The sequence below is a fragment of the Oryctolagus cuniculus genome, chromosome 1 (assembly GCF_964237555.1).
Source record: "Oryctolagus cuniculus chromosome 1, mOryCun1.1, whole genome shotgun sequence".
Classification (NCBI taxonomy): domain Eukaryota; kingdom Metazoa; phylum Chordata; class Mammalia; order Lagomorpha; family Leporidae; genus Oryctolagus; species Oryctolagus cuniculus.
In genome coordinates, this window is record NC_091432.1 from 44,726,059 (window position 1) to 44,748,009 (window position 21,951).

The 21,951-nt window shown below is 39.3% G+C and overlaps 1 protein-coding gene across 3 annotated transcripts in view; it reads right to left on the reverse strand.

The window, feature by feature from the left end:
* NELL1 (neural EGFL like 1) overlaps positions 1-21,951 on the reverse strand; it is a 1,048,233-nt gene that overhangs the window by 29,882 nt on the left and 996,400 nt on the right. For 2 of the 3 annotated variants that reach the window (XM_002708985.5, XM_051825007.2), the window contains one exon: positions 14,629-14,769. The exons of the other annotated variant lie outside the window; for it this stretch is intronic. In XM_002708985.5, coding sequence (XP_002709031.3) covers positions 14,629-14,769 — 141 coding nt within the window. The remainder of the gene's footprint in view (positions 1-14,628; positions 14,770-21,951) is intronic. 3 annotated transcript variants of the gene reach the window in all.

Sequence of the window (21,951 nt, forward strand, 5' to 3'; positions counted from 1 at the left end):
AAATTTTTTTCTACGAAAGATTCATATATAACTTGCCATCTCTATAAGTTCCAATCCCACAAAGAGTTGGTCACTTTTTCCTTATAGTGCTTTTCTTTTAAACCTATGTGTCTGGTGTTCTCACTCCACAACCACCCCCAATCTCTGCCCACTATATCTATCCCCTTTCCACATTGGAAGGACTGTGTCATAATCCTCTCTATGCAGGAACTAACAGACTCATCCTCCTCAGTAAATGCTCAGTGAGCAGTTGAATGGTGATTTTATGCTGACAGTGCATTACTTAGCCTAAGTTCTACAGTTTAAAAGCCACTGCTCATAAAACCACAGGCAAATATTTCATAGCAGCATGAGTAACTTGGGGTAAGACAATTCAATATTCATTTCTAAGAAGTTGTAGATATTGCAGCCTATACATGATCTTTGACTCTCACACATCCAAGCCAGATGTTTCCGTAATGAAACAATCGTTCACAGTGCACTTCAAGAGGCAGAACACTGACAAGTACATGGAATTCAATGCCAAGGAGTGCTCGGAAACCAAGAAAGAACAAAAGGCAGGTGAATCTCTCCTGAGATTGCCTTATAAATCCCCAGGCACAAAATTTTATAATTTTCTCTTAATGGACAAAGAAACAAAGCCTTTATTGTACCTTATGGATATCCCAAATTTGTTTGGCCTTAGAATTTCTTTTACCCTGGAAACCTTATGAATTTGGCACTCTGTAGAATATCCTAATTGAAATTCAAGAATAAAGATAGCCTACACAAGGGCTGAAATTGGAGTGGTGAATAGAAACACTGGGGCTGGATCCTGGTATTCCAGTGAGGGTTCTTAATTCATTGGAGGTGGGGGTGGGTGGTCAATGTTATTCCAGTATTTGAGGAAAAGCTGTGACTCCATTTTCTGCAGAAGATACGGGTAAACACAGTTTTAGAAAATTACACACAGTTTAGACTGGTCATGGATCCCTCTGAAGGCTTTCAATGAAAATCTCATGGCAGTGATTTTCAAATTTATGGAGGCCTAAGAATCAATGAAAGGGAGCTCATGAACAGAGATCACTGGGCCCTCCCTCTAGAATTGCTGTCTAAGTAGATCTGCAGCTTGGTGGAGAAATTGCATTTCAGCAAGTTCCCTGGTGATGTATGGTACTGCTGATCTGAGGAACACACTGCTAGAACCACCTGCCATAAGCTATATGGAACACGATGTTCACAGGAAATGATATAACTTTTGGGACTACTACCTATACAGGAAAAAGTCTGTCTGTCTATCTATCTATCTATCTATCTATCTATCTATAATATATATAATTTGAATATGTGTATATTATTTAAAAACCACAAAGAAGAGATGCATGATATAAACATCAAGATTCTGTGCAGAAAACCAAAGTGTGTCTATTGTTGCTTGTTTTCCAAAAATCCCAGTTTATTATGAAAAGAGGGCCTAAAGAAAAACACAATCACTCTTTAAAGCACCTTTCTAGGGAAAAATACCAGTTTTCCATCCTGTATGACCCAACTCTTACATTTCCTTCATAAACGAGTGCAGCTACATTTCTCCCAATAAAGCCTTCCTCTAAATTCCCATCTCCATTTTTCTTTGCTTAGAACCACCACTGGGACTATTCCCACAACACAAAGCAAAAGAAGTGCCTCTGAAACCTTGCATCACATTCCTTTTCATATCTCCCAAGGGTTAAATAGCACCTAGCTCCCAGGTAATGCTTCTGAGTTCCTGTGGTCTGAGGCATTATCAAATCTTAATTTTCCTCAGTGGAAAGAAGAGAAACTTTCTAAATATCACTTTTTAAAAGTAGAGCCTGACAATATGGAACATGGACAAAAACGTGTATCCAAAGGAGAAACATGGTTGTCTAAAATATTATGATTGGGACCAACAGCTGAGGAACAGACCAACTAGAACTCTAGTAAGCTATGAACCTCACCCTATGCATGACAGTTGAGTTATTTACATTTGCAGTGACCACAAAAAAACAGAATAGACAAACATATGTTGAAATTATTTCCTTAAAATAACAGTAAAAAATTCTGATGTTTGACAAGTGATTAGTGTGCTCAATAAAATTTTGTTGCAGAGATAGAAAAGAAATCTATTCTGAAGAAGCTCATTATTCAGTGACACTGAATAATAAATAAGAGAAATTGAAATGCCTGGAGTAGGCTATCTTTATTCTTGAGTTTCAATTAGGATATTCTACAGAGTGCCAAATTCATAAGTTTTCCAGGGGGAAAAAAAGTTCTAAGGCCAAACAAATTTGGGATAGCCATAAGGTACAATAAAGGCTTTGTTTCTTTGTCCATTATAAAATTATAAAATCTCCATTATAAAAATTCCATTATAAAAATTCCCACCTGGTAGAGTTCCTTTGAGTATGAAATGAATCAGAAAGTACAAAGGTGTCAGAAAAAAATCTAGAATATGAAATATTTATTTAATCTTAGAGATTATTTTTAATATTGTCATTATTAATATTTATACTAATTTATATCAATTAGTAATTGCATTAATTATATCAATTTATATTAGTTTTATTGGTATATATTGCTAATTGATTAATATTAGATAGTATTTACTATCTATCTTATCCTATCATTTTACTATCATTATACCTGTAAAATACCGAAGCCCTTCTATTCTTCAAATTCAATTGTCCCCATGCAATTTGGCAAGACTATCCTATGGTCCTCTCTTATCACTTGCTGTTTTGTAAAGTCAAATCCCAGAACCCAATCCAGGTCTCCCATGTGGTTAGCAGAGATCCAAGTACTTGAGCCTTCAAGATCTGCTGCCTCCCAGGGTATGTATTAGCAGGAAACTAGATTAGTCCAGAACTTGAACCCAGCCATTACAGTATGGGATGCAGACATCCCAAGTGGCTTAACTGTGGCACCACAACACCCACACCCTAGATCACTTTCTTTCTTAATTACCAGATTTCAAGACATACTACAGGGCAGTTATAACCAAAACAGCATGGTATTGGTGCAGAAACATATAGATAGGCCAATGGAACAGAATAGAAACACCAGAAATCAATCCAAACATCTACAACCAACTTATATTTGATCAAGGAGCTAAAACTAATTCCTGGAGCAAGGACAGTCTATTCAACAAATGGTGCTGGGAAAACTGGATTTCCACGTGCAGAAGCATGAAGCAAGACCCCTACCTTACACCCTACACAAAAATCCACTCAACATGGATTAAAGATCTAAATCTACAGCTTAATACCATCGAATTAATTACCAATGCATTTTAAATCACTGACCACAGAAATTTAAAGTAAATTATGAACTATTTCAGGTTATAGGTTACTTCACATGTTGATCTTTGTAACTTTAAGTTTTAATGTCCCTTAGAGATGAATTTTTTGTACCCTCCATACCATGTAGTTAAGTGATAAGACCACCATGGGTATCTTTCTGAGTATAATATTTAGAACAACATCCCAATATGTTAAAGGGTTTTTTTATTTTAGTTAATTTTCTAATTTTCCTCCTCTTCACAGTCACTCATATGATACTCACCTGGACTGGAAATGAGGTTCCCTAGCTCCCTAGACACTGCACACTATTCAAGACTTGATTTCAAAGTCATTTTCTTTCCTCTATTTTATTCATAGCTGCCATTAAGAAGGTGATGAATCAATAGGAAAATTGACACTGAAAGGATACCACATAGAATCAGGGTGACTTACAGGATGGCTAGTTTTCCTGCTATAATAACTTCCAGGAATGTTTCGTTTCAGTACAAAGTTCAAGGGGGAAACAACATATGGGCTTGGTCTGTCAGTCTGAGTAGGCAGAAGCTGACTCACTGAACCTTCGGATTAACATGAATTTAGTGCAATGCACTCTGTTCAGTGTCATTTTGTCAAGTGCCTATCACCAAAACTGAAGATGTACATTTGCTTTCCCAGAGAAGTTTTCAAAATACCCCCAGTTTATCATCTATGCAGATCAGCATCAGGATTCAGTGCATATGGCTGAGTTTGAAAGGGAGCATGCAAACTTCCAGAGGGTCTGATGGGATCCATTTCTCACCTGGTTTATCATCTTCAATTGTGAATCTGCTGTAAGGTCTTTTCTGGAGGACCCAGAAGGTCACCTTCATTAGATGTTGGGAAATTCTCTTTAACTCTCTGTTCTATGTCTTGATGACTTCCACATCTTTTCCACAACCATGTGGTATCTCTGCCTGATCTCTCTGTCCACCTCAACCTATTAGATACCCTTGTGCAATGCACCTGAGGGCCTCTGATTCCCCCAAATCATGCTTCTACATACCTCACACTGATTCTGGTCATATGCATAAGATTATTTAAACAGCTCCATGGTCAGGTGGCATCTGCCTCTGGGGGCTCTTCAATTACAGTTTATTACTTGACTGAAAATCAAGGGTAAAGCTTTTTGGGAAGAAATAACAATTTTTAAGTCAATGGTCAATGAGATTTCATCAAATACTATTGAGGAAGGTGAGGGTGTGCTATTTAATGAACACTACTTTATGCATGGATAGGTTTTATTACTTGACAAATGGAGAAGAATCCCTGAGTATCTCATCCCAAGAACACTGTGTATGCCTCTACCTTGTAAACTTTCTTGGTTTGGAGTAATTTTTCCACAAAGATACTTTCTCTACACTGGCATGTCTCTACACCTGAATAGAAGATAAAAACAACTTGGAGCCTTTATTTCTTGAGGATTCTGTACACCACCTTCTTTCAGGTTAGAGTATCTGTATATAAATTATGCTTTGCCTACTAAATACCATAAATATCGCTTGTAAAAAAGATTCATTTTATTTAGTTGAAAGGCAGAGTGATAGAGAAAGAGAGACAGAAAGATATTTTTGATCAGGTTGTTCACTTGCCAAATGGGTTGGGCCAGGCTGAACCCAGCAGCCTGGGTCTCCCATGTGGGTGGCATTTTCTGCTGTCTTTTTAAGGAGCATTAGCAGGGAACTGTATTGGATGTGGAACAGCTGGGACTCTAACAAGCAGTGAGATATCAGTGTTACAAGCAGTGGCTTAACGCACTGTGCCACAATGCCGATGCTCATAAACATCTTTAATAACTCTCAAGGTTAATATGTTTTCATAACTGTGTTGCCTATATGTTATTTGTATATACTACCTAGTTACTTTTAAGAGCCAGAGACTAAATAACTATATATATAACTATAATTACTTGAAAATGTATCTACCATCTTTTCTAATCTTGTTTATCCTCTTTTCTTTTATTTCCTTTTTTCTAGTCTGGATTCACACTGTCAGAAATGCAAAAAGGTTAATGTCAATGGAGAGCTATACGGAATTATCAAGATATAAGTACAATCAAATTAACTGTCAAGGACATGCCATTTTATCATCCTGGCTCCAAAAACACAGCTCTTGAGTCCAGTAGTTAAGTAAGTCTCCAGTGCTGGTGGTCCAGACAAAATATGTCAACTTTCTTTTTTTTAAGACTTTAGTTTTATTTATTTGAGAGGTAGAGTTACAGACAAAGAGAGGGAGACAGAGAGAGAAAGGTCTTTCATCTGCTGGTTCACTCCCAGGATGGCTGCAATGGCTTGAGCTTAGCCAATCCGAAGCCAGAAGCCAGGAATTCTTCCAGGTCTCACACAGGAGTGCAGGGGTCCAAGAACTCGGGCCATCCTCCAGTGATTTCCCAAGCCATACCAGAGAGTTGGATCGGAAGAGGCACAACTGGGTACCTATATAGGATTTCAGCACTGCAAGCAGAGGCTTAGCCCACTAAGCCATAGCACCGGCCCCAATATGGTAACTTTCTGTATTTCTTGCCATTTATTTCCTTTTATGTTATCTTGTTTCATTAACCTACACCTGCTCTGCCTAAAATCTCCTCTACCTGTGGGCCCATAGCTGTTCACCTTCTTTCCAGAAAGCATTACAGTGTTAAATACGGAGAACAGAATCAGTTCAAATGCACTGAACTATGGCCTCTGTGTGACTTTGACAAGCTGGGACTTTGGGCCCCGTTATCTGATTCCTTGGATCCTCTTTATGGTAGTGGTGAAAATTATATGGGGGCCAACACTGTGGTATAGAAGGTTAAGCTGCTGCTTGCAGTGCTGGTATCTCATATGGATGCCAGTTTGAATCCCAGCTGCTCCACTTCCTATCCAGCTCACTGTTAAAGTGATTGGGAAAGTACTGAAAGATAGCCCAAGTGCTTGAGCCCCTGCATCTATGTGAGAGACCAGGAAGAAGCTCCTGGCTACAGCCTGGAACAGGCCTGGCAGTTGCAGCCATTTGAGGAGTGAACCAATGGATAGAAGATATTATCTCTCTCTCTCTCTCTCTCCCTCTCCCTCTCTCCCTCTCCCTCTCTCTCTCCCTCTGTCCCTCTCCCTCTGTCCCTCTCCCTCTCCCTCTCCCTCTCCCTTCTCTCTTCTCTTTTCTCTCTCTCTCTCCCCTTCTCCTTTTCTAGATCTCTGCCTTTCAAATACATAAATCTCAAAAAACCTAAATTAGGTAATATGTGTCCCAATGTCCAACACATAGTATAGGTATTAAGTTAATTATAATGACTAATACTTGAGAACTTATAACGTTAAGTACTAAATGATTTTATCCTATGTTAGTTTTTCACATATTCTCCACAGCAACCCATGAGGTTTGCACCTTTGTAAACTGCTTAAAGAAGTATCTGGCAAAAAGCAAGGTCTTGATAAATGTTAGTCTTAGTAATTGGTAACAATAATAGTAATAGTATTAGCATTATTGTCTTCATTTGGCAGGTGAGGAAATGTAGGTGGAGAGAGGTTAAATATTTTTATCTACCACTTGCTAGCATATTTAAATATAAGAACACTTACATTAGAACAAATTCACTGCAACTATTATTTTAACCATTATTCACTAGGAAAAATAAATTAAAGAGGTTAAATAGCTCACCAAATTCTCAGCTAGAAAGTTGTGATATGAATTCGGGCCTTTATGCACTTAACACTCGCTTCTCCATTATATCTCAGTGTCATAACTACCCACCCTCTCCTAGATGTTTGTCACTGACAGTATCTGAATAAATATAGTATCTTTAGATTCTGCCCTTTTATCTCTACTTCTATGAGAACTGGGCAATGATAATAGGTCAAATTCTCATATCTTTTTAAATATCCCATCATTTCAACCAGTTAAAATTGGTACCTCATTCCTAAGAGATTCCAGCAGAACCTTCCCAGGGTATTTTATGTTGTTTTGCATGGTGACAACAGTTTCAGCAGCTTCTCTGACTTTTTTTTGCCATTTACAGAGACCAGAGTAGTATAGGGTCCTGTGTTACCCATCTAAGTCCTATGGAAATGGCAATAGTGGAAGGTTGAGAAGTGCCAAGTCCTGTTAGAGTATCTATGTCATCCTGAAGTATGCCTCAATCAACAAAACAGGTTTTATTGAAATTTAAAAGTTTTGTAGATAATCAAGAAAAAAATTCCTGAACAGTAAAATTTCAATGTCAACACAAATCCATAAAAAATATTTTAAAAGAACTAAACTGTGTTGTAGGTAATGAAGACTTGTTTAAGACAAACGTGATCTGGTTATGTTCTACAAAAGAGGTATAAATAAATGGCTGTGGGATGTCGCTCCCCCTCTTCGTGGAGGAGCGACACAGGACCCTGCGCTGTTCTTTCGTCTGCTCGGCCCTCCCCGGGTTTGCTGCTGGTTCTTCCCGGGTTGGCTACTATCCCTTCCACCTCCGTGGAAGGGCAGTTCCCCCTGGCCACATTCCCCACTTCCGCAGGGGAGCGGCACACCGCCGGCCGGCTCTCTGGGGGGCTGCACAGGTGTTCCTTCAGATGTTCCCCTTAGATGTTCCTGGTGAATGCCGTCTCTCTCCTCCTTTATAGTCCTCCTCCGCCAATCCTAACTCGGCTGCCCACACGCCGAGTACGCTGCTCTCTAATCAGGAGTAGGTCCTACAGTTTATTGGTTGAACTGGAGGCAGCTGCGTAGAAGCTGTTTTCTCCTCTCCCAGCGCCATATTGTGGGAGAGCAGATGCATAGAATAAGTCTTAATTCCAGTAACTCAGTCCAGTCCGGGTTGCTCCCCACAGTGGGACGTATAAGGAAGAGGGATTGTTTTGGTAGTATTGGGGAAAAATAAAGTTTATTTTTTTATTTATTTGAAAGGCAGAATGGCAGGGGAAGAGTGAGAGCAAGAGTGAGATAGAAAGTGGGGCAGACACAGAGAGACACAGAGAGAGAGAGAGAGCATACACTTCCATCTGCTGGCTCACTCCTCAGGTGCCTGCAACAGCCAGGGCTGCTTCATGAAGAAGCCAGTAGTCTGGAACTCAAATCAGGTTACCCAAGTAAACAGCAGGGACCCAATTACTTGAGCCATAGCAAGGGGCCTCCCAGAGTGTGCTTTAGCAGGATGCTAGATCAAAAGTGGAGGCAGAACTGTGTCCTTAGCACTCTGATAGGGAATTCAGGGGTCCCAATCACAGCCTAACCCACTGTGCTACAAAATCTGCCCTTTAGAGAAAAATCTTTGTAATGGTTGTATACACTGAATGAATAGCATTTTAATAGCTTAGAAATTTAAAAGTATTCCTGGGTCTGGGTCATACAGAAGACTGACTGAATCTGAATCTCTATGGTATAAGATCCCATGTAGGTGTTTTCAAAAAGCTACTTGGATGAATCTACTATGAAATAGGTTTGAGAATCACTGATTTAGGGAGTAGGATTTCATCAGGAGTTTACCAATTGAGAAGAACATATGAGAATAGTCAGGGGAAAGAATATAATCAAAGTAGTCAGGAAAGATTGTGAGATTGTGTAGGGTTTGGGGAGAGCAGAATAAGGTTTGATTAGATATGAGTATCCATGCAAAGTATGAGAGGGAACACAGGAGAATAATCTTTCATTAACAGGAACAAGAACAAGGGGACAGATCATAGCCAGGGGAGTTTGAATATAATCTTTAAAATATCTAAAACTGTTCTTTACACTACCATTGACAATTACATATTGGTTTTCCTCATCTCTTTTTAAATTTTTTATTTGCATGAAGGGAACAAAATTTATTTCTTCCTACATACAGTTTTAAGAGCATAATACTTTCCCCCACCCTCCTTTCCTTGCTCTCATTCTTCCTCTTCTTCCCTTTCTTGTTTTCCTTTTTTTTTTTTTTTTTTTTTTTACAGGCAGAGTTAGACATATGAGAGAGAGAGAGAGACAGAGATAAAGGTCCTCCCTCCATTGGTTCACTCCCCAAATGGCCGCTATGGCCGGCGCTGTGCCGATCCGAAGCCAGCAGCCAGGTGCTTCCTCCTAGTCTCCCATGCAGGTGCAGGGAGCCCAAGCACTTGGGCCATCCTCCACTACCTTCCCAGGCCACAGCAGAGAGCTGGAATGGAAGAGGAGCAACCGGGACAAGAACCCAGGTTGCCAGTGCCATAGGTGGAGGATTAGCCTAGTGAGCCGTGGCGCCAGCCATCTTATTTTCCTTTTAATTGATACAATGAAATACTTCAATTTATAGTCACAAGCTTAACCTCCACTAAATAAAAAGTTCAATAAGTATTAAGTAGAAAAACCGATGTTACTCAAGAGTATAGACAAGGTCCATAAAATAATCAAATCTCAAAATGTTAAAATTTATTTGTTCATCTAAAGAGTTACAGAGAGAGAGAGAGAGAGAGAGAGAGAGAGAGAATCTTCCATCCACTGGTTTGGTTTACTTGCCAGATGGCTACAACAGCCACGGATGAGACAATCCAAAGCAAGGAGTCAGGAGCTTCATCCGGTATCCAGGTCTCTTACATGGGTGTCAGGGACCAAGACATTTGGGTCATCCACTGCTGCCTCTCCCAAGCCATTAGCAGGGAGCTAGATAGAAAGTGCAACATGCAGGACACAAACCAGCATGCATATGGGATGCTGGGGTCTCAAGTGTCAGCATTATAACCTATGGCACAACACTGGCCCCTAGTTCTCCTCATTCCTGAATAACCTAGATGACGATGCTCAGATAAGAAAGCAATAACCCACAACTTTTCAAACTCAGAGTCACTGACTCATACTACTGCATCAAAACACAAGTCTAACAATAAATTAGTCACATTGCTTTATAAATATCACTTTGAAACTTTTGTGTGTACCTTTTTGTTGCATTATTAAGATATACTAGCTAATAGGGGAAGGAGAGAGAGGGAAGAGAGAGAGTGAGAGAGAGACTGACAAATTGACATAATCCTCTACAATACCTAGGATTCGTCATTTCTTCAATCATAAGATCTACTTTAGGAGACAGAGGTAAAACACATTTTTGCTGATAACATAATATATTTTGCCTGAGTGCTGTTCTTTCTTTCTTTCTTTTTTTTTAAAAAATTTATTTGACAGAGTTAGACAGTGAGAAAGAGTTATAGAAAGGTCTTCCTTCCGTTGGTTTACCCCCTAAATGGTCACTATGGCCGGAGCTTTGCCAATCTGAAGCCAGGAGCCAGGTGCTTCTTCCCGGTCTCCCATGCGGGTGTAGGGGCCGAAGTACTTGGGGGATCCTCTGCTGTCCTCTTGGGCCACAGCAGAGAGCTGGACTGGAAGAGGAGCCACCAAGACTAGAACCCAGCGCCTATATGGGATGCCGGCACCACAGGCGGAGAATTAACCAAGTGAGCCACAGCACCAGCCCCGTGCTGTTCTTTCTGATGTCAATAATATTCAAAGCTTGCAATAACTGATGAAAATAATGGAGCAGGTGCAATTTCCTTCATCTGACCCAAAATGTCATGAAGTGACAAATCAGACTGTTCTAAAAGCCTAAACTGCTATATTTTACTTTCTATCATATGTCATTCCCACCGCTGTCAAGAGAAAAAGCAAAGCTATGTACATATTACAAAATCACTTTTTAAAAGGTTGTTTTATTTGCTGCTATTTCTTTTAAATGTAAGCACTATAGCAGCTCATGGCAAGAGCCTCAGATGATCACTGACATCGTAAAAAATAGTGTTAATTGTTAAACGAACAACAGTAGTCACTGTATACTTGCTCCCATGTTGGGCCTCTGTCCCTAATGAATTGTAATATGAGAATCGACTGCAAATTTTCTCCTCAAACTGTACTCTATATGTTGTGTGTGAACATGGGTGCAAATTGTTGAAATCTGTGCTTAACATGGAGTTGGTTCTCTGTATATACTAAAAATGAACCATAATGAAGAAGGAGATGCGAGAGGGAGAGGGAGAGGGAGAGGGAGGTGGTATGGGAGCTGGGAGGGGTATGAGGGAAAGACACACTATATTCCTAAAGTTGTATCTATGAAAAAATGCAGATGGAGTGACTTCAATGTCTGTCCTCCTAACCAGGACATTTATAAGAGTGACAGGGCAACAGGCATGCTCTGGGACTGTCTCTGTCATTCGTGATATGGACTCTCCCTTAATGGGCTAAATTTGAGAAAATGAAAATAAATGCACATGAATTGTCATGTTCCACATTAGTCAGAGGCGACAGCAGGTGCAAAGGCACAAAACTGCAACACCATGGAAAGCCCATGCTGCTCTAAAAATGGTTTCTTGAGGCTGGTGCTGTGGTGTAGTGGGTAAAGCTGCCTCCTGCAGTGCCAGCACCCTATATGGGCACCGGTTTTAGTCCTTGCTTCTCCACTTTTAATCCAGCTCTCTGCTATGGGCTGGGAAAGCAGTAAAAGATGGCCCAAATCCTTGGGCCCCTGCAGCTGCATGGGAAACCCAGAAGAAGCTCCTGGCTCCTGGCTCCTGGATTCAGATTGGCGCAGCTCCCACCGTTGCAGCCATCTGGGGAATGAAACAGTGGGTGGAAGACCTCTCTCTCTCTTGCTCTCTCTCTCTCTGCCTCCCCTTCTCTCTCTGTGTGTAATTCTGACTTTAAAATAAATAAAATAATATTTAAAATAAATAAATAAATAAATAAATAATGGCTTCTCTGGCTGCTCCCTAAAATTCTTTACACACTAAAAATCTAAAAGTGCCCTTTCTTTAAAAAAAAAAAAAGGAATCTGTTTATTTGCTTATTTGAGAGAGAAAGAGAAATTAATTTCCCATCTGTTGATTCCCTCTCCAAATGACAGCAACAGTCAGGACTGGGCCAGGCTGATTCCAGGAGCCAGTTCCATCCAGGTCTTCATGAGTGCAGGAATCCAAGTCTATAAGCCATCATCTGCTACCTCCCAGGAAGGTTAGCAGGAAGGTAGATCAGAAGTGCAGGTAGGATTTGATCCCAGGCCTCAGATAAGGGACACAGGCCTAGCAAGTGCTGGCTTAACCTGCTGTGCCCTAATGCCTGCATCAGCTGCATCATGGTATCTCCTTTTAATCATGCCAATATTTGAAAAAAAATTAGAATCTTAGCTCCAACAGTAATGTCATGTATGTTAATATCCTATCTCCATTCATCAACTTCAGTCATTTGATCTATTTCTAGTCCCTTATCATTTATTTATAATGAAATGCCTGGCAGTACATAAAAGAAATAGGTGAAGACTCAGATAATGCAAACCTTTTCATGAAGTCATGAATCGTTACTTTACCCAAGAACAGAATGTGGACAGAATATGGATCAGAATAATGAATTTTCTGACACATTTAAAATAAGAGATAACATTTATTGAACATTTAATTCAGTTAAGAAATGTGCAAAGGGAACTGAGTAGATGTTTCTCAAAAGGATAAATACAATTGGCTGAAAAATACAATGAGAAATGCTCAATTAATCATCTGGGAAATGCAAATCAAAACCACAATGACATCTCATCTAACCCAGTTAAAATTGTTGCTATCCGGCTGGCTTCGCGGCTCACTAGGCTAATCCTCCGCCTTGCGGCGCCGGCACACCGGGTTCTAGTCCCGGACGGGGCGCCGCATTCCGTCCCAGTTGCCCCTCTTCCAGGCCAGCTCTCTGCTGTGGCCAGGGAGTGCAGTGGAGGATGGCCCAGGTGCTTGGGCCCTGCACCCCATGGGAGACCAGGAGAAGTACCTGGCTCCTGCCTTTGGATCAGTGCGGTGCGCTGGTCGCAGCGCGCCGGCCGCGGCGGCCATTGAAGGGTGAACCAACCGCAAAGGAAGACCTTTCTCTCTGTCTCTCTCTCTCACTGTTCACTCTGCCTGTCAAAAAAAAGAAAAAAAAAGAAAAAAAAATTGTTGCTATCACGAAGGTAACAGTAACGAATTCTGATGAGGAATTGGAGAAAGCAGATACCTGTACACAGCTGGTGGCAATGCAAATTAGTACAAACTCTCAGATTCTAATCAAAATATCATGACAAGAGGGAGTTATGTTATTGCCCTGATTTGACCAGTACACATTGTACTCAGGAGTTGAAATGTCAAACTGCACCCTCAGACATGTATATCTAAAAATATTTGAGAAGTTAATTATCATAACACTCACATCTATTAGATATGAACACTAATTCCATTTTTGCAGATGTAATAGGTGAGGTACAGACTACACAAGAATTTGGCCAAAGTAACCTACTTAGAAGTGGAAGAGATTAAATTTGACTGCAAAATCTAGCCCAAGACACCAGTAACTATGCGTTTAACTACTTCATTAAATGCCTCTGAACATTAATATCAAGACTGGTGGGCAACTCATGCTATTTTCTCATCGCTGCTTAATTCATCTTTGCTTTAGGGCAACAGTGGAGAATAAGTTGAAAATGAACAACTGTATCTCAGTAATATCCTTTAGAACTAAAGACAGACAATGAGCAGAGACAACAAATTTCCAGAATCAAATCTCCACCTTCTAATTCAGCAGCCTGAACTTGAGAACCCATGGTTCGGATGTTTGCCCTCTAGGTCTGGTCAACATTAAGAATTCAGCTGAGTTCACATAATATGAAAGACTGGGTTGGCCAAGGTACTCCTGGAAACAGTTATATTTTTGATCAGCTGTTTGGATTTCATAAAAGTTGTAAGGTCTTGAAGGTGAAGAACTCCATCTGTTAACCTCTCATGCTCAACATTTAACAGAACTACAAGCAGAACAGTGATAAAAGAAGATTTTGCAAGAGATGATGGTGGTGGCAATAGCAACAACTAAAAGATTAATGCAAGTATATCTTATGTGTGCATCAATTCAAGGCTTAATATTTTAAATATATGGCATCCCATTTAATCCTAAGAATATATTGCATTACTATCCTACTTTTGCACACACACAGATAAAAGATCAGAGAGCACGGTGACTTTTGTAGTATAAGAGCTGAGATTTAAACTACACTTTCTAATTTTAAATGCAGCACTATTTCCTCCTCCTCACAGCTGCCTCTGGAGCTGTCAAAAATTTCAGCAAGTCATCAAGGTTTCCTTAAAAAGAGCTAAACACCACAGCATGCAGACCCTGGCTTTGTTCCTCTGACTGCTCTAGTTTCTACCAAAAAAATAAAAAATCTAACATGCTACACTGCATAATCCATGGCCTAATCACTGAATTGCAGAGATGGGAAATGTCTAAACTGATGAGTTTAACCAGTGAGTGATCGGATTTTAACACTGAAAGCTAAACTCTAAACCAAAGCATTCTGCCCTTGTTACTAATGTCCAGGTGATTGGAGGCCATGGGGAAAGCTGCTTACCAACACAGGATGCCCCGGACAGTGAATAGGTCCCATCGTCATGGAAACCGCTTCTGCACTCACAGTGGTACCACCCTGGCAGGTTAACGCAGCGAGAATGGTTGTGGCACTCAATGATTCCCTCTGAACATTCATCAATATCTGCCTCAGAAAAAAACACAAGCCCACCAGGACGTTAATTTCTTTTGAAACTAACCTTTCTGTAAACACCAAAAATATTCTCATGTCAACATATCAATTATAGCTGATTAGTCACCTAAAATGAAAATTATAGGAAGAACTGTATCCTATTTCCCTCCCCTCTCCCCCGACACAGAACTTGAATAAACCAAAGCTTAATTCTTGATTGCTATCTAATATATTGTACAATAAGTAAGAATGATGGTCATGAGGACAGCCCTAACTACAAATGCTACGTTGGATTCTGAAGGACCCCAAAACTAAACTGATGGTGTTTCATGTAGTTTTGATATTGGATAGATGACAATTATCAGATTCAATGTTTATAAGTCAGTAATTCCATACATTATTATGTATTCTTTGAAAATACAAACAAATAAATCCAGGAAAGTCAGCAAAATAATGGCCAACCATGTTTTAAAATGGCAGCCTTAGAGACTAGTTATATTTGTATACCCCACTAGGGTTGAAAGAAGAATGACAAAGAGTGTGCTGAGGAACACAGTTTGGAAAGTTCTATTTTAATTCTTTTAATGTTTGCTGTTATTGATTTGTAAGGAGATAGGGAGAGATTGAGTGAGTGAGAGAGAAATCCTTCATGGGCAGGTTAAGGCCCCAGATGCCCACAAAAGCCAATGCTGGGCTAGGCCAAAGCCAGATCCAGAAACTCTGTCCAGAGCTCTTTATATGAGTGGCAAGGACCCAAGTACTTGTTCCATCCCATGCTGCCTACCAGACAAGAGCAGTAAGCTGAACCAGAAGTTGAGGCAGGACTCGATCCCAAGTACTCAGATATGGGAAGAAGGACTCTTCAGTGGATTAACCCACTGTACCACAATGTCTACCTTTTTTAATTCTTTCACAACAGTTGACTGACCATGAAAATCAATCACATCCTCATCCTTCATTCACTCCTGATGAAATAAAGTCTCTGAGCTTTGTCTTTATTCTCTAGGATCTGGTTGTTCAGAACTAGGACATACTTGGATCGTGCATAAATTTTCTAGCCCAAAGATTTGCCATTGAGCTGAGTGAGGCTGACACCACTTCAGAAAGCAGAGTTGGTGATTTTTATACCAGGGTCAGTTCATGCTTGTAGAATTTTTCTATGCAATTATTTCTTGGACTATAGCTATTTCTGGCTAGGAATCTCCCAGTTCTCTTGGAAATATATGAATTATGGTGCATATGAACAGAAATTTAGTTAACATTGAGATACACACATAATGAATAAAATGCATCCCAGATCTCTTCAACAAGGCCTCCTTAAAGGCATCAGCTCAGAAGCAATCAACTCCCAGTGGTTCTACTACCTCAAAAAACCCTGAATTATGCACTGGGCTATGAATTTAGGTTGAAACTTGACACTCATATCTCACAGCATTCCAGCCAAGTAAAGATAGAAAACAAGCAACTCTTAATACTAGACAACTCCACCTTTGCCATTTACTGCCAACTGTCACCGCCTTCCTTAATAGCCTATCTTTCAGCCTCTATTGTGCTTTTCACATACAGACAGCAGCCCTTAGCTTCTAAATGCCATCACTTCTCCAGATCTAATGCTTCATAGCCTTTTCAGATATTGCATTTGGGGTATCTATGCATTTGTTATAAGTGTCCAGAAAATGAATTTAACCAGCTATGTAGACTACCATTTCTCAAATTTGGTAGGTATTGGTTCTGTGGGACATACCTCAGATCACTAAAAATTTCAAAAGTTGAACTAGAGAAGTGACTGGGGGGATATAGCTCATAGAGAGGAGGGACTTGCCCTTGGTTACAGAGTGAGTTCAGTGCTTTTTGAATACAAAACGAGTGGCAGAAAAATAACTAGTAGCTGATTTTCAGAGGTTAATTCTACACATTATGCTGAACAATAACTCTGTAATGGAGCAGCGACAAATTTTACCTCTAAAGTTTATTCCCAAAACTCTCAGAAAGGCAATGATGACCACCACAGACCCTCTCAGGATTTGACTGCTGACCATGTGTCAGGTAATAGGTATGGGAAGTGTTTCATGAAACTAGGGCTTATAAAGCAAAAGCATCTCAAATAACAAAAGCAGTTGTATGTCCTAGTTTGCCTGAGACAGTTCTGATTTATATCTTTTGCCCCTTTCACTCTCAAAAACACCTGGTCATATTATAAATAATTCTTCCATCTTAAAATTCAACAAGGGAATTCCATTTTAAGAGTAAAGGTGGTAGGAATACATTCTCAACTCAAAGGTGTTTCTATTCCCAAAATGAAATGATGAGAGAGAATAGTGTGAATTTCCATAATTTAGCAGGGCAAAAGTTATCTGTGTAGCACAGGCAACTCTCCTAAACCTTGATGCCAACCAGACAGTTATACATCTACAACTTCCCTAAAGACACTAGGGAATCTCTGCCTTGCATTGGAAATGAGAAAAAAAGGGATGTCCCCTGCCCAGGAACTGCACATCCTTCAGCAGATTCCAAGGAATTAGTGGGGATAACCACAGCTCTTCATGCACAGGTACCTGAGATAAGATGCCATGTCTGTAAGTAAAGCCAGAAAACTCATGTTATCTGTAGATATACTGCAACTGAGAATAACTCATATTTTATCCTGTTTATAATATTGGCTGTTTCTTCTGTGTAGTCACAGTATTGAAAGTAACCACCACAGATCCAAATACAGAAAACACTTAGAGGCTTTTCAGCAACACATTGGGGATTTTACAAATTATAAATGATGGTTTCTCCCCAAGCTGAGTTGTGACTGCCTTTGTCTTCAAAGATTTGTTTCTCCCAGTCAGCACTTCCTACTGGCAAACAAGCAAAACATATGCTTTTGAGTAGGGTCCCTATGAGTTCACAGTAGAATCCGACTATCTGGCCAAAGAATTCTGATAAATCATACAAGCCTGACTGCACAATGTGTCAGCCATCCCAAAAGAAATGAGCAAACAAAAAACTCCCTTTTCTACCTACAGAAAAGTTCTAGGGTTTTGTTTAATCCAACATAGACCTGAGAATGTAGCAGAGGAAACAGAGTCTGGAGGATTCTTGAGACTGAAACCTATTCATTTTTATATCCTCAAGGTCAAATGTTAGCTACACAATAACTAACAGTATTGCCCATGTCACACAGTTAAACAAATAGTGAAACATGGTTCAAAACTAGCTGAAAACTGTTTGTCACTGTTCTATCATATGATATTGTTGGTGATTCAAGAAAAATATTATTTACATAAAGATAAAACATTAATTCTCTAAATATCTTAGAGCTAAAATATGTGGAAGGATTATTTTTGAGTTGTGGTGCAATATGTAGGCAGCGACAGGAGTGGGAGAAGTTTTATACTAAGAGTACAAGAGTCAAGACACCAAGGTACAAACCAAATAAAGCTTTGTACTCAGATAATACCTGGGTGTGAATCCTGGTTCTCTTACTTTACAGCTGTATGATTCTGAGCAAGCTGTATATCTTTTTGAGTGTCAGTTTCCTTGGCTTTTAAATGGAGATAATGTTACCCAGCTCATAATGTTGCTTTAAAGATTGAATGGGATCAATGTAAAGCTACTCGGCAAAGCCAGGAAGACATTCATTAGGCCTCCAGTAATTGTTGTTCTTTAATTTATAATCTCCAGTCGGCCAGTGAGGAGCTGTGTGTCTATGCCAATATCATCCAAGTCTTCATCCCTCGATTCCTTACAAGTAAAATGAAAAGATTATGCTAGAACACTCTTCAAGCCCCTTCAAGCCTTTGCAGCCTAGACGATGAGAGATCTGCACTTTGGCTTATGCCTTCATTTGCTACTAACCAGCTAAATGACTGCTAGAATGTCTAAGTGACTTTTTTTTTAACATTAGTTTCCTTATTACCTAAAGAACAATTTTAAAAATACAAGTCTTGTCTGCCTTCCAAAGTGTTAATAAGATGTGAAAAAGTTTTGCAAAGTCAATTAAATGCTAAGCAAAATACCCAGTGACATCATTATTGCTGTTCCTTCTTTGCAAGTCCTGATTAGCAACTAATTTGGCTCCATTAATATAAAAGATGCCTGCAATTAATAATGATGCCAATGGCATGGGTGGTTTGGCTCTCTGCTATTTGAATTTTTTTCCTAACTTTGCACAAGAGAAACATACCCTTCCTGTTTATTTCTTTCCAATTTTATGCCTGAAACACTTCGTTTTGTCTATCTACAAAAAATTTCCAAAATTCTTCCAATAAGAACCCGTCTATTCCCATCTCAATTCTCCCCTTCAGTCTGAAAGTCTTATGATCTATTTCTCTAAGCTGATCACTGATACAAGTTCAGATACACAGTTCCCATTGTCTGTGAATTAGATAATCTCAGATGTCACTTCCTTTCAAACTCATTCTTCCTAAAGCTTAACACACCATATATCTTCCTATGAGTCAAACTTATTTTCCCCCCAGCACTCCTCCTTCACTCTCATCCCTGATAATCATGGAACACAATATCGGAGTTCTTATTATGGCTTACAAAGTTTTACATATACTGTCTGTTCTTACCTCTTTGAAATCATCAACTGCTCTTCCTTTTTCTTGTGCAAGATGACTACACTGGCTTCCTAGAAATTCCTTAAGCACAAGGTCTCACTCTAGCCTTTTCATTTGCTGTTTTTTTCTGCTCTGAGAGATATCCTCAGGGCTTATTCTCTTAACCACCTCAGTGCTTGACTTAAAGATGCACCTTCTCAGCAAGGTTTTCCCTGGATACCATATCTAAAATTACAGTCGATTATCTAATTTACACAACCAAATATTCCCTAACTTTTATTCAACAATATCTTTGCACTTGTGGGCATCTACTGTATGTTATATTTTACATGCATATATTGGTTATTTTGTCTTTTCCCTCTGAATATTGTGAGTTCGGTGAGATATCATGAGGACAGTACAGGATGTGGAACTTCGTGAGCATGAATTAATATCTGTTGGAGGCAGAAAAAAGAGAGGAAGGGACATACAGAAGAAAGCTGCCCTGGAAACTCTTCCTTTGGCATGGTTTAAGAATTTTATTTGCTTTCATTCTTAAGATCTGCCTCAAATACTATGTTGCAGCTCCTTGTTCCCTTAGATCTCAATGAATAAGAGCAGCTCCCAGCTGGCCTTCCAGCTATTGCCCTTTCCAATTCATAGCAACATCAGTGTCATCTTTCCTAAACCAACCACTGACAGATCTAATGAAAATAATAATAGCTATCCAGGCACTGGGTAACTAATTCGGCTTGGATAAGTCACTTTCTGACTCAATAAATTCTTTTTCTAGTATAATAAGTAAAAACTAAACTACACCAGTGTTTTTTACCTATAGAGCATTAGATTTCCATGGAGGTTCTCTTAGGCATACAAAGTGGATCTTTAGTTAGACTCATCTTGAATGCAGGAGCAGCTATACATTTCTGTAATAGAAACAGCTTGAAGTTTCACAATTATAAGTATGGAAACTTTTTAAAATATTGGGCTTTAACACATTCTCTAAAAGCTGAAATCCCTATAATCTTGTGATTTTTGAAAACGTGCCCTGCTCCTCTAGTAATTACAAATGGATCATTATTGTCAAAACCTTCTACCAGACACTCAAAGTATAAATAATTGACTTCACTTTGACTAGCAACTCGCTTTTATTTCCCAAAACTCTTCATCATAAAACCTTTGCACTCTTTGGAGTGGTTGTCTTAAGTTCACATATATTCCACAGTCAATTCCTTTTCATGTTTCTCTTCCTACAAGTGATGCTTTTAAAATTAAAACCCAAGGACAAATTTTAATTCCACCGAGAAATCACCTTTCTTTTCTCTGGAATCCTGTATGATTAAACAGTTCTACCACCTCATTTAACTCTGACATCCATTCAGTTTTAGAATATTCTATGTTCTTTTCTATAGTTTCTCTATCAAATAGAAACAAAATTGAATTTTTATATATGAATAACTTATTATGTGCCAGGTCCTCTGAAAAGCACCTGATAGGCAATAATTTATTTGATCTTCAGAATGTCTCTGTGATCGTTCAAATTACATTATTTTTAAAGAAAATGGAGGCTTAGCTATTTCAATAACCTGCTCATGGTAAATCATTTGAAAAATGGCAGCATGGAAATTTAAACCAACATGTATTTGACTCCCAAATATATACTATTAAACATTATACTATGCAACATCTTGTACCCATTATCATCCATGGCTAGCACAACTTCATACCTATACCTGACTTAACAGGTGTTCAGGTTAAATCACTGAATGAAGATTTTAGCCAATGGGACCACAGAGGAGGCAGAAGTTAGAGTTTTAATCTAGCTAATTTAACTGTTTACTATAATGAAAATAAACACTCTTCACAGGAAAATTCTATCTCCACAAAGTAGGAATACAATATCTAATATACAGCAAAAAAATCTATCAAACATCTACAGAAGTAGGAAAATATGACCCATACTAAAGAAAAAAATATACTTTAGAAACTAACCTTACTCTTACCAATTGGCTTTAGTAGACAGGACTTTAAAGAAACTATTAAAAATGTGTGCAATGACTTAAAGAGAAAGGATGCTGAAATGAATCTTATACTATCAACCTTGATGGATAACAGGGACTATAATATAGTGTCTCACCTGAAACAAATAAAAACAAATCAAACAGTAAGCATGAAAAAATGGTTTTAATTATACTGGAGGGGGGTCAATTCTGTGGCATATAAGGTTAGGTCTCCACCGGCAGCACCAGCATCCCATGTAGGTGCTTGTTCAAGTCCTGGCAGCTCTACTTTCAAACCAGCTCCCCGCTCATGTGCCTGGGAAAGCAGTGGAAGATGGCCCAAGAAGTTGGGCTCCTGTACCTACCTGGGAGACCCAGAATAAACTCCTGGTTCTTGGCATCATCCTGGCCCAGCCCCTGCCATTATGGCCATTTGGGGAGTGAATCAGTGGATGGAAAATTCCCTCTCTCTCTCTCCCTTTCTCTCTCTCATTTTCTCTCTGTATTTCTGCTTTTCAAATAAATAGATAAATCTTTAAAAAAAAAACTATACTGGAAATCAGGTCTATAAAGAGAGTTTAATCCTGAAAGACATGAAACATATGAAAATAGTGCTGCTACTGTCCTTGCTGCCTATTTTGTCAGAGGTCAAGGGCGTGGTGCAA